General features: G+C 32.7%; 1 protein-coding gene across 1 annotated transcript in view; it reads left to right on the top strand.

Moving 5' to 3' along the window:
• Positions 1–883: 883 nt before the first annotated feature.
• LOC130444707 (uncharacterized) overlaps positions 884–14,603 on the top strand; it is a 56,133-nt gene continuing 42,413 nt past the window's right edge. Inside the window, exons 1-3 of the mRNA XM_056779982.1 lie at positions 884–978; positions 6,599–6,738; positions 7,794–8,106. Coding sequence (XP_056635960.1) covers positions 960–978; positions 6,599–6,738; positions 7,794–8,106 — 472 coding nt within the window. The 5' untranslated portion in view covers positions 884–959. The remainder of the gene's footprint in view (positions 979–6,598; positions 6,739–7,793; positions 8,107–14,603) is intronic.

The following is a 14,603-nucleotide window of genomic DNA, read 5'->3' as shown; positions in this document are numbered from 1 at the left end:
CAATGTACTTTTTCAACCGAATATTCTATAACTTTAAGGCTTAAAGAATATCAAAAAATGATGGATTACTTTTTTTAATCCTCCATTCCAAAACATCGACCACGTAAATGTTTATTTGGATTAAAGAATTAACAGAAATCGTACTAATTACTATTAAGAAAAGAGTACATGTGGCACCTAACAAGTACCAATTTTTGTCACATGAAAAATTTCATGTTAAATTGAATTTGGTGTTACGGATCTAACACCAAGAGTCACCTCAATTAATAGATGTAATAGTTTCTCATTAAATCATGCTCTCTTACTTTTATCGGCAGAAAACTTGATAATCATACCAGCACGTGCTTATCAGCAAGCGATATTCGTTCTCTTTCAAATTCTCGAAATAGAGCTGGTAGTGATAGATTTATATCAACAAATTTGCATTACACTTTGTTATTAACTTAAATCTACCTAGAAATAAAAGTCGATCATTGTGTGGACATATTCTCTTTATATTTCACTAGCAAATTGTATATATCACTATTCACTTTTGATAGCTGTCATTCAACTGCATCAAATCTACTACTTAATACTGGTGGTATCAAAAAATGCAGTGTTGCCAGCCAAAACTCAGTTCATGGCATCTCAAATATACAGACTGGCCCTCGTATATCATAATATTGATTAATGTACTACCATACTACAGGTAAATTTTAAGGAAGCATTCCGCTTAAGAAATTCAAACATTTCCAAATAAACCTCTTTAAATTGGGATCTTTTATACTAATCGTAACATTGTAATACAAGATTTTTTTTAGTTAGGTATCTATTCCAATCAGTATCTCTGATAAAAATTTCACCGTTCAATATTTGACATATTTTTTGTTTAGATAAAAATTAACATGATTATAACTATCATTCAATCTCCAATGATCGATTGAAATACTCTTAGTATTTAGTTACTCACAGAATTGACAATGAAAAGTTTAAAAGAAGGTAAGGTTCAAATTTATTCATTAGTTAATTCTAAAGCGCCAGAGATAGTCTCATTAATGTTTAATATAATTAGTATTGTTGACGAAGACAAATTTCATTTGATTGATTTTTGAATCATCATTGGTGTAGTTATAGTTTATGCTACTTAAGACACTACAGTATTAATTGTATACACTGTACTTTTTAAAACCTCTCGGTCAGTTTGGTTTACTATGCATAGATGAAACTTGTTAAAACAAATTTTGAGCTACGCAACAAAAAGAATGTGCTCATATAAGTCGTGGACGTTGTAAGAATTTTTCATTTTCCATGTATTAATATTTTAAACTGTAATTCACGTAGATCATATACATGGTAATTAAGTATACGAAGTTTATATATTCGTGGTATAAAAAAATTATTCAGTTAAATAATAATATAAATAAAAATAAATCAAACGAATTGAAAGTTAGAGTAAACCAGTAAGAAATATGCTTTTGAAAATGAATTATAATAAATAATTAAAATGATCAGAACGTCAAAATCGGATCTCCTTTCAAGCCTTGTGTCCATACTCATTTTCATTTCACAACATAGTATCCTTTTGAATCTATACACTTAGTTAAGCCAATAATAATAGTTGCCGCTCTTCTTCTCAGAATTGACGTTTATCTTCTAGTGAATCTTCAAGGTTAAAAAAGAAGAAAAAGTCTCTAGGAGCCAAAATACGTTGGGCAATTCGTGAAGGTGCGATGTAAAAGTACTTTTTTCAAATGCGGTTACTTTTGCAGTATCTTCTTTTATCTTATCAAGTATTGATGCCCAATACTCTTCTGTTGTTTCCTTATTTTTTCATAACGACTTACTTATACGATTGTCAAATTTGAACTAAAATGGCTGAAATGTAAGCCACAATCTTTTAACGTATATGTCAAATATGTCAAATCTGACATTACCATCATTAAGTTTGACATTTTTAATAATGAAAGTACTCAGAATGTGTGCGAACGAGTACTCTTTGAGCTGTTGATAGATACTTGAAACATTAATGTTGGTTAAAAAAATTTAATCAAATCGCCAATATTTTCGACTTTGATTGAACCAGCAGCCAATTTAGTAAAGGTGGTCTGATGCTGTTGTACCTGAAAACATCGATGCTGTGCGTAAACTGATATTGCAAGACCGTCATGTGACACACAGTGATATTGAGTCATACTTGAACATTAGTTCCACTCACATATATTCAATATTGTATGAACATTTGACTTTGGATACCGCATAATTTGACAATCGCTCAAAAAAAGATCGTGTCGATTAGAGTAAAGAAATGCTGACAAAGTAAAATCGTTGTGTTAAAAAGTCTATTAGATCGTGACAGACGACGAATTATGGATCTATGCACAGAATCCCGAAACTAAACAACAGTCGACTGTATGGGTCTTTCGAGACGAACCAAATCTAACCATCGTTGCAACGTAGAACGGTCAATTCTGAATGGTACACCGGAATCATTTTACACCGCGACAAGCTATCACACACAGTCAAAACATCCAATTGATGGGTCATTCGGCGTACGTCCGTGTTTGGCACTCAATTATTTCTCATTCCCGCAAATTAACAATAAATTGCGTTCTATACCTGAAGAAAAGGGTTCATGCGTTCAAATAACATGTTTTGGAGAAACCTCAATTGGAATGGATAAATCGAAAATAGGTTCAAACCCTTGCAAAATTGTATTGACCTCAGTGAAGAATATTCCGAAAAACAATAATCCTGTATCCAATTATAAATATATTTTTTTTTATTTTTATCAAAACTTAAGTAGCAACCGTCGTATTTCTAAAATTATATTGACATTAGCTGATATCTTCAGGGTGAGTTTGGGAACATTTCAGACACCCCTTGTATATAAGTATGAACGGTTTATTCAGATAAAATAATCCTAATTTACTTATAATCTAAATCTTTTGAAATAACAAATAAATCAGATACATTTGAGATGGTGAGATAACGTATGTTCATATCAATTCTGTGTACATAACTAAATTCAATTTTCAAGAAAATATATTTAGAATTAACGCAATCTTATCGTTTGTATCAAATATTGACATATCAAAAGACGAATTTAAAATTTTATTGTTACAACGCGGTATTCAATAAACAAAAAGAAGAATATTATCTGGTAGTAAAGTGTCTAGTCATTATAGACAAATATTAATCATATCAGCAATGTATGTTTGGAAAACTTGAAACAGATAATTAGAGATACGACATCACGATACACATACACCGGTATGTTGAATTTTCGGCTCAAATTTGACACATCTCGCGCTTAACGTCACGCTGGAATCCCAATGTTGTCTTGGCCATTAGGATTTTGTGTGTTTGTTATATTTTTTTGAATTTAGCAGTTATTATATAGTTGACCTAACTGTTATAATTTTCTTTTGAAATATTCTACTTTCTATTATGAGATCATAATCCGTTTCGCTACATGAATTATGTCGTTACCAAATATAGGTTCCCATAAAAAAATGCTGACGGCACGCATCACACAGTCGATTTCCCTGAAGCAACCTTTACAGAAACACGAGCGAAATCGTCGGTGTTTTCAAGAGCAATAATGTAAAAGGCAGTCTTAAACTCACTTTTAGTTCAGTAACATATATCATCAACATACTTCAAGCAATCAAATTTATTTTTCATGCAAAAACATTAATCGAAATACTAAAGAAACAAATATTAAATACTTGGTGAAGGATCCTGTGGTCGAGAAGATGAAATTAATTTGAAATATGGTAAATGAATGTCGTAAATCACAAAATAACAGATACAATTCCTATTTTTTTCCAATAATTATACGTATTTTATGTTGTTGTTGAAACCCTTGATGAATTATTAACAAAAACGGTTTCAGTCTGGTTGGAAATATCATCAATGCTTCTAAATGTACTTGATTTTAGGTCTCTTCTGTTTCAAAATTAGTTTTTTTTTTCAAATAATATTTGAGAGATTGCTAAAAAATTGACGCTTAGAATTTTCTTTAAGTCTTGATCAAAATATTTAGATACGATACTCTTCATTTATGTGTAATTTATTTTAACGAATGTTTGCTCCATCGAACAGTTCTAAATAAGTCAAAGGGTCATTTTTATTAAGAAATACATATATAATTCGCTTAAAGAAATAAATAAAATATACTAATAATATATCAGAATCAATATTATTAAATTGAATAATCTCCTAATTTTGCTAATCATATTTTGAATAGTGTCTTATTTAATGGAACAGGCAGGAAATTATATTCCTTGTAAACCGCACTATTAAATTCAATAATCATATAAGTAATACATATAAAGATATGACTTAGCTTTACTTTTGGAATCAAAATAAAACTTTATAACAGGTATACAGCACATTGTGCGAGAGAGATCGCGGGTGCCTGCACATAGGCATACCTGTGTATGTGTATCGTGCACGACATTGGAGCAAATTTTTAGAATAATCGATAAGGCTTTTCAGAAACTAGATTTCTAGAGCCATACTGAACCCACTGTTTATACCATCACATTTAAACTTCAGGCTCTGAAGACGATAATTTGGTTGTCGAAACGCGCATCAGTCGGTGAAATTGTGAGTGTTGGTGTATTGGTGGAGTAAACAGTGTGCTCAGTATGGATCAAAATATGAGAAATAAAATCGACGATAAATTAAAAAAAGGAGAATAAACAGTTCACAAAAAATATACAGGGTGATTCATTAAGAATGTCCAATCTCTAGACCTCAAAATATGATGATTCTGCTCAACATGCCTTATGCAAATATTGCTAGTTTCCGAGAGTTCAAAGTTTAAATTTGAATTTTGATTTTCGCAATAATTTTCTATGTTTTCACAATTTCTCTTTGAAAATTGGCAATTTTACGGTTTTTTGGCACGAGGAATCATAATTTGCACTCTAATTTAACATTGCTAATAGAGGGCGCTAGTTACACTTGTTTGTGTTAATTAAATCAAAGTAAACTTTTTTTGGGCTAAACTTGCAACTAAAATAATAAAAAAGATATTAAAAAGCGTTAAATTCTACAAAGAAAAGTTACTCTTCTTTAATTTAAATTGGTTGGCAGTTCAAAAGGACCTAAATACCCACATATTACACCACACCAAATGTTAATCTTAAACTCGTGCTGAAAATGTGTTGCCCTAATAGCATGTGGAGAATCCCACAAATGATTATTTTTATAATATTTGTTAACAAATTTGTTATTTTTACATATTTAAGGAATATTAAAACTTTTTTATGAAAAAATTAAAATTTATTGAACTTTTTAGAAGCAAATAACTCGATAACCGATTGAGTTACACGAATCAAAGAAGAGTAACTTTTTTTTGAAGAATTTAACGCTTATTAATATTATTTAATATTTTATTTGCAAGTTTAGCCCAAAAAAAGTTTACTTTGATTTAATTAACACAAACAAATGTAACTAGCGCCCTCTATAAGCAATGTTAAATTAGACTGCAAATTATGATTCCTCATGCCAAAAAACGTAAAATTGCCAATTTTCAAAGAGAAATTGTGAAAACACAAAAAAATATTGCGAAAATCAAAATGTAAATTTAAACTTTGAACTCTCGGAAACTAGCTATATTTGCATAAGGCATGTTGAGCAGAATCATCATATTTTCAGGTCTAGAATCTACAGTTCAGACATTCTTAATGAATCACCCTGTATATATAAGAATGCGTATCAAGTAACGATAGGAAGGAGAATGTACGAGGTCCGTTTTTTTCAACTTCTGATAGCTCGCTCTACACACTCCGCTATTGTAGACATTGCTCCCAAATTGAATGTATATGATTTGCTCAAAAATCGAAAACGCGCATTGAGCAAAAAAAAACGACCGCAACGCGTTCTGGACGGTGCCTAACGAAATGACATGATTTTTCGCTTTGTAAACATTCTTGTTGACCACGACGCGTCGTATTCAATGAACATCAACAATCAAACGGCTACTGCGTTCTTGATAATTTAAAGAGCTCATGCAAGTAAATTAGCATAGAAACCTGAAAATTTCTACATGAAACTTTGTTTATAATAATAGGTAACTGAATCGCAGGTCGATAAAGCCATATACTTTATAAGTTTACAAGGCACATCAAAAAGTCTTCTTTGAATCCAGACGAAAGAGCTGAAGCTTTATTCAAATTTAATGAACAACTTGGAATATCCGATGCGTTTATAAAATTTGATTCAGCGAAGTTGAATTCATTGCGACTATGCAAGCTGGTATCATTAACGCTTAGAGCTACAGCTGGAACACTCACAGGGGTCGACATTTTGACCAATCTTAGTAGGATGTAGTTTTTCACGGGACAGCGCCAATATTTTTCTAGCATGCTTCTCTATTCCGGCTCTAGCAGCTTCGCGTTGCTGTTTGATTGAATCAGGTCAGTAGCAAAGGTTGCAAACGATTCTTCAATTTTAATTCCACACTTCATGTGTACTTTCTAGCTACATTTTCTGCGTGGTTATTTCTGTATTTGGTAATTTGCAACCGTGCAGAACGCGTCGCGGTTGTTTTTTTACTGAGACTATTGAAATTGAAATTTAAGAATAATATTGAGTTCAATTGTTTCAGCTCCAATAATAGGTATACGACATGTTGAAGCATTTCTGTTATTTTTGCTATTAACTATAGCTATTGGAATGCGAGTACAACTAGCTATAGCTCTAGTTGCTATGACAGATAAATCTAGTAGTCCTAATAAGGATGTTCCAGTAAGTATTTCAATCAAAATATAAGTGGGTCGATTAATATAATATTGTTTTCAAGAGTCAAGAAGTGTACTACGAGTATATACGAGGTGGGATGAAAAAATACGTCAGCATTAACTTACGCTACTTATCTATGTTTATTAGTTACGTCCTAACCGCGTATCAGTCTGCTACAATAGTCATTTCAGTCGAATTGTGTGTCTTTCGTAAAAGAAACATGAATAAAAATATTTAGTTGTGTTTCAAGTTTAAAACATCTGTCACTTTAAACTAAATGAAAATATACAAAAGTGGATAAAACACTCGTTTAATTAGTTTATTGAAATACTGAAAATCCCGTATCAGTCTATGCAAAACACTTCAACATATGGTATGGAATTGAAATCGTGTTTTAATTTGCTTGAAATTGGAAGATCATCCTCATGCATATACGAATTTGGTTGTCAATATTATTACTGGAAATAGCCTTGATTTAGTTCTCGATGGAAAACAATTTCCATAAAAATCCTTTCAACCATAGTCGTTTGTGACACAAGACTAGAAAAATGAAGCATCGGTTTTTCTTTCATCATGACAACAACCGTGTCAAGTTAGTTTTGATATTGTTTGTCTGTCTATCTACATTCGTTCGACTTACCATACATTTCATCATGCCACTTTTTAAACGAAAAATTTGCTGGAAAGGAAACGTTTCAACATTGGAAAGGTGATGGTGGATCACATGAAAGCCATTCCAAAAGAAATCTTCCAGAACTGCTTCCAATCATGGATTCAACGTTAGGATAAGGATAATAATAATCAAATGAAGTAATGATGGAGGTTAATTGAGTGTTTGTTACTCTTTCACTTTGTTTCTAATAAAATAGTTGTCCATATTTTTTACTATACCTCATTTATTATAAATTAAACTCTAGTAATTAATTAAATTCACTTGCTACGAAAATTCTAGACGGTTGGACACCAATTTTCAACTAACTAAGTTCAAGTATTTAGTAGAAATTTCCACTTATTGGAGTAATTTATGATAGACATTAATTTTCAATTTATTTATTTTCAAGACATATGATTGGACAAATACTAGTACACTCTTGTCTTCATTTTTATGGGGATATCTATTTCTTCAAGTACTAGCCGGGAATTTGGGAAGAATATACGGTACAAAATACTTTCTCATGATAGCAATGGCGATAAACTCGATTCTTCATTGTCTATTACCTAAAATGTCCGAATTACTTGGTTCTTATGGAGTCATGTTATGTAGAAGTTTGCAAGGAATTTCTCAGGGATTTTTTTATCCCTCTATTTACAATTTATTACCATTGTGGTCTCCAAAAAACGAGATGTCTTCAATTGCTTCTTTAGTTTTTGCTGGTAAGTTTTGTTTATTAATTTAATATTTCAATTTCTTGAATATAAAGAGTCACTACATTATTTGTGATAACCAGCCCTTTGATTTAATTAAGGAAAACACAAAAAAATCGGGAATAAAATTTATTTTTAATTATGTTGTTAATATTTTGGCAAAATATTAACTATTAATATTAAATATTTGATATCTGATTAGATTCGATACCTACATGAGTATACAGGGTGATTGATTAGTCTTATTTGCGTTCAGTGCCGCGTTTGTCCTTTGAGATATGAGAGTACAGTTTAACACAGTACGCTATCAAAGTTATAACCAATTTTCCTTAAAAATAGTGAAAAGATTAATGCATTGTATAATGTAAAAGAAATTCAAAAATAAAGAACTGTAGCGGCAGTGGCGGATTTACAGTTTTACCGCTCATAGGGTATTCAATTTTTGCTGCCTCTAGGTTTTGATATCTTAGTCCACAATCGTATCAATTTTCTATCAATAAAATTCCAACTTTATGATTTGTGTTCCATCATCCTCGTTACATCAACTTTCACCGTATGGCTAATATCATTGAGAACTACGGTACCGTGTTAAATCCTTGATTATTTTTACAGCAAAAAATTATGAAAAAACATTATTTTAAGCAAAAATTATATCAATTTTGTGCCATTTCTAAAAGAAGGTAAAGTTGAGGTAAGAATGAAACGTCTAGGCATTAAATGAATCAAAAGTGATAAATCAATTTATTAGTGAACCTATCCAGCGATGTTGGATTTCGGCATTCGGCATCAATCACTCGCAACCGAATGAACCAAAAAAGGAACTGTCTGATGTCACCTTAAGGTTGTTTAAAATCTATACAATACTTACATAATATTAATGGAGCTTACATTAAAAATTTATTTGTTAGTATTATAATTTAAGTCAAACTTTAAAAGTATTGCAATACCTAAGCTTCTTGCCGTTGTGCTAACTCGGATATGACAACGAGAAACATGTTAACCCTGAAGTAATCGCTCGCAGCTTTTCCAATATTTTCGGGTATATCATCAAATAGTTTGTTTCTTTTCTGTTATCTTTTTTTTAATCACTCTTGTATATTCTTTCGATACGTTTAACTCGATCGTCTTTTCTTCAAAGTACTACAAATTCTGTCGGTCAACTATGAAAAGCATCGGAGTGATTCGTAAAGTTCAGCAACGTTAATTAAATCTATGTTAGAAGTCTGAATTTGAACATTCGCTTTGTTTATTCTCTCCAAAAAAACATTTCATTCAACAACCATTACCATAGTTTCCAATTTTTCTAAATTCAAAAGTATTCCCGCCGCTTCCTGTCGCTTTGCAGGCTTTTCGGTACAATCATCGTTGATTGATTGCAAAATTCTAAGAACTTCGAGCCTAAATTCTTTCAAACTTCTACATGCTTCCTCTTTAGCTGACCAAAATGGCAGATTTACCCTTTTACGCCCTTTTCTTTTCCGATTTAAATCATGGAGGGCGGAGTTCACAAAAAAACGTAGATTTCCTGCAGCAAATGAAAAAGCGATACGCTTCTATAGACGATTCAGTAGCCGCAATTACCACTAAATTCAAAGAATGGGCAGAATGTGGCACATAAAAAAAGATTTGTTGCTTGCAAGCCATTGAACATGCCAGACATTCATCTATAATTATTAAGCGTTTAGTGATTGTTTATATGGAGATGTTGAAATATTTATTATTTAGCACTGTATATAGGAAAATATTCTGATTTTTGTTAAATACTTCAATTTCTCTCCATTTCTCGAAATTTGTATTTATTTTAATTCTTAAAATTTGCCATGCAGCCTGCTGGTAAATCCGCCAATGTGTAGAGGCCAAAGCATTCAAATGCGTAGTGAACATTCTGGATAATTATTTATTTCTATAATATGCCTTGAATCTTATACAGGATGAATCAAAATTGTAATACATCATTTTCTCGGTTTTTTCAAATGAATCAACCTGTATTTTATGTGGGTATCGAAAAGTAATACCAACATAGTCCTGATTTTATCCAAGCATTCCCTATACCTAGGCTGGCCATACTTCCTGTTTTTAACGGGAAAGTTCCGTTATTTAAGGCTTTTGGGATTGTCCCTTCGGTTTACGAAAAGACTCGTTTTTTAGCCAGTAAAATTTTTAACTATTTTTTTTATGAAATGACTAAAAGTTGTTACTTGATAATTTCTTATTGCACAATCGGTAAATATTTAGATACACTTCCAGAATATTAATAATGGAATCAATCCTCATATAGATTTAGAAAAAGTTCCATGTTGATGGTACCAGTGAATGTCTATGATTCTTGTGATGAATTTTACGAAATGCTCATGAAAAACAAAAATGTATTGAAAAAAATGAGCAGCTCCTAGAAGTTTTGGAACAAAGACACAGAAACTACACAACAATCAGGACATTCAAGTGAAAATGTTGAATGAATCTTTTTTTTTAATAATTTCATAAACATAATGAAGTTTTGCATAAACATGCTTAACTATAAAAAATTGGGTTAGGCCATTAAATATTCTAAAAATATTTTACACTTTTTGATGTTTTAAAGGCTTTGAATTTGAATGCAAAATAAATGTTGGAATTTCCGGTACATTTGAGTTCATTCCTGTACCTACACCACGATTGCAAAAATAATCTGACTGTCCCCTTTTTGAACAAAGTTTTCATGGCTAGCCTACCTATAATTAAATTATTTAGTTATTGATATATTTTGATTTTTCTGAGCAAAATAATAAATCATTTAATAATTAATTGTGATTTGGCTATGATTTATTTGTCAAAAATTGATATTTACTAGTGATAGAATGAATAATATGATCTGGATTTTGGGAACATGCAATAAAAACGCCTTACTATTAGCAATAGTGTACCATAAACGTTTTTCTGAAAGAAGGCAACTCCCATAACCAATCTGGAAGAGATCAATGGAGCGGTTCAATCGCACGGGTACAATAAATCATGAATATCCTGAACGATTAAATACTTGACTGTGACAGAAGAAAATGAAATTAATGTTTTGCTTGGAGTTACAGAAAATCCACACAAAATTGTAAAGAGTCTTTCTAGGACACAAGAGCTGAGCTACTACGGTATGCAAAGAATCCTTGACAAAAGCGAATGCACCTTTACCACATTTACTTACAACAGGAATTAAATGATTTGTTTTTGAAAAAAAAATTGCATTTTGTAGGTGAGCTTTACGAAAAATTAATTAACAGAATACTTTTTCGACTGTGTTCTATTTGGAGATGGAGCTACGTTAAATAACAATGATTGTGTTAACAGGAAACACTTTCACTATTATTCATCTATCCATATTACATAGTGACTCTAACTAGATAGTCGTTGAATATTTCGGGAGGTATTCTTGGTGAATATGTATTAGGAGCATATTTTTTGAAGAAAATTTAAATGCTGCTATGTATTTAGATTTTCTAATAAACCAATTACTTCTTTCATTGGAAAAAGACCCTCTTCGTACACGTCAAAGAATGTGGTTGCGCCTACTCACGCTAATTACTTAATCAATGGTAAATTGAATGAACTATTTCCTGTAAGATAGAAGGAACGGTCCAGCATAGTAGCTTTCAAGGTCACCAAAATTCAATAGAATTTACTCATTTTTCTGGGGTCATATCAAAAATGAAGAATGAATGGAGAATACGAAATGAATTTCGAATTTTTTCTCTAGAAACTCTTTGTAATGTGAGTAACTATTTCAATCATCGCTTTCAATCATCCATGTCTTTGGAGGTTATATGGTATACGTGTCCGTATTCTATAATAAATAGGATAGTTCTGCTTAGTTTTTCCTTCTTCTTCTTCTTCTTCTTCTTCTTGTAGTAGGACGAGGTCCTGTCAGGTCTGTCATCTGCCCTCTTGTGACGCCGATGTCCAGCTATCATACCAGCGTTTTGGGGGCCTACTGATTGGGCGTCTTGTGTCTGGTTTCTGTGTTTTGGCCCATTTGGCAATCCGTTCTGGAGCCATTCGTTCTACATGGTCTCTCCATTGTCGGCGTCTTGCTCTTACCCATCTAACGACATCTTGTACTCCCAGTTCTCTTAAGGTATCTGTGTTGGGTATTCTATCGTGGAGTGTGGTACCCTTTATTGTTCGTAATATCTTCATCTCTGCTGTTCTCATTTTTCTCTTTGTTTGTGTTGTGTCTGCCTTTGTTTCTGCGGCATAGGTTAGTATGGGTCTGATACAGGTGTTGTAGATTCGCGTCTTACTTTCTATGCTCATATATTTATTTCTCCATATAATGTCCCGTAAATATCCCGATATTCTAGTTGCTTTCTTGATTTGCTTATCTACCTCGTCCGTTATGTTTCTGCTGCTCGTTGTTTCTACGCCCAAGTAGTTGAAATTCATTACTTGCTCTATAATGCGCTCATTTACTACCAACTTGCATCTTATTGGGTCTTTGGATATTACCATGCTTTGTGTTTTCTCGCATGAGATTTGCATGTTAAGTCTCTGTGCCGTCAGGTTAAATTTATGAATGAGGCGTTGTAGATCGTCTTCATTTTCAGCTATAAATATAGCGTCATCTGCGTAGCAAAGGATTCTCAGGCGAAGGTTATTCATTTCGAATCCTGCATTAACTTCGTTTACGCTCTCAATTATTTGGTCCATTATTACATTGAAAAGGCATGGACTGAGGCTATCTCCCTGTCTTATGCCGGATGAGACTTTGAGTTCTCTTGTTAGCCCACAGTCTGTTTTTATTCTTGTTTTGGTGTTGATGTTAAGTTGCCTTACTAGATTTGTATAATGCTTCTTGACGCCTTTTTGGTTTAGTCGGAGGATTACATCGTTGAGTTTTACTCTATCGAATGCTTGCTTTAGATCTACGAAACATGTGTACAAGGGTTTATTGTATTCTATACATATCTCTATCAACTGGCGTAATATAAATATTGCGTCTATAGTGGATCTGTTTGGGCGGAAGCCTTGTTGCTTTTCTGAGATGCCTACCTCAGCAGTTATCTTATTTGCAAGTATCTTGGTAAATAACTTTAACACACTACTAAGTAGCGTTATGCCTCTGTAATTCTTCGGATCTGATTTCAAACCTTTCTTGTATATAGGTATAGTTATATTAGTTCTCCATTCTTCGGGTATTACTCCAGTTCTTTCTATTTTATTGTACAGTTTTATTAATTCTTTTTCGATTTCTGGGCCCCCGTTCTTCAGTAGTTCATTTGGGATATTGTCTGTACCTGGTGATTTTCTATTCTTTAGTTTCTTTATGGTTGTTTGTACTTCTTCTAATGTGATGGTTTCTTCCTGTTCGTTTGGGGATGGCGGGTTTGCGACTTTTTCTTCGTCCCTGCTTCCGTTGTTATCATATAGGATCTCAAAATGTGCTGCCCATGTTTCCTGATTTATAACATTTATCACTACCTCCTCGTTAATTGGTTTCTTCCTTTTTCGTATCTTGTTCCATATTTTTTTCTGGCCTCCGTACAAATCATGTTCCATTTCCACTGAGAAATTTTCCCAGTATGTTTTTTTCAGTTCTTTTATTGTGTTGGTTCTTCTATTTCTCACTCTTTTATAGACTTCGTATTCTTCCTGTGTTCTATTGGTAATGTATTTTATGTACGCTTTCTTTTCTTCATTTGCCAGTTCCCTAATTACTAGAGTGAAACAGGGTTTATTGTGTGTTCTATTCGTGTCTATTGTTCTTTCTCCTAGGGATTCCTTTGCGCTGTTCTTTATGTTATTCTTTAGTTTCTCCCAGGCGGTTTCTACGTTGTCGGTTTCTTTTATAGGGTTTTGGACAATTTTTTCGCGGAGTCTGTTTTGATAGAGGTATTTAATGCTTTTATCCTTAAGCGACTCTATATTAAATTTCGATACGTAGTTGGGTGTTTTTCTTTTCTTTATTATGTGGGATACGCGGTATTTACACAATACTAAACCGTGTTGTGTGCCGATATTTGCCGATGTTAATACCCGTACGTCAAGTATCTGGGAGGGATGGACTTTCCTGTTTGTAATTATGTAGTCAATAGTTGATTTTTGGCCTCTCGTGTTAGCGATGGTGTACTTTTGTTGTTCCTTATGATCAAAATATGTGTTGTTGATACGTAATTCGTTGAGGGCGCATACATCTATCAATATATCTCCGTTATCATTCACTGCTTCTTCGTTGAAACTATGCATGATTCCTGGGATAACTGTGTTTCCAATTCTTGAGTTAAAGTCGCCCATAATAAACACTTTGTCTTTACTGGGTATTTTGTCTAACGTAGCTTGCAAGGCATCAAAAAAAGCTTCCCTTTCTTCTTTCGGTTTGCTTACATCCGGTGCATATATACTTAGTAGGTGTGTTCTTTCGTTGGCCAGCTCTACTGTTATCTGTATGATGCTATGACTTATATACTGTACTTCCTTAATATCTTTTTCAAATTTTTTATTCACTAGTAACCCTACTCCTCCCCGTGCTCGCAAGTTCTTGT

The sequence above is a fragment of the Diorhabda sublineata genome, chromosome 5 (genome assembly GCF_026230105.1).
Source record: "Diorhabda sublineata isolate icDioSubl1.1 chromosome 5, icDioSubl1.1, whole genome shotgun sequence".
Taxonomy (NCBI): Eukaryota; Metazoa; Arthropoda; class Insecta; order Coleoptera; family Chrysomelidae; genus Diorhabda; species Diorhabda sublineata.
The sequence above is the reverse complement of the archived record's forward strand: the minus strand, read 5'-3'. Positions and strand labels throughout refer to the sequence as shown.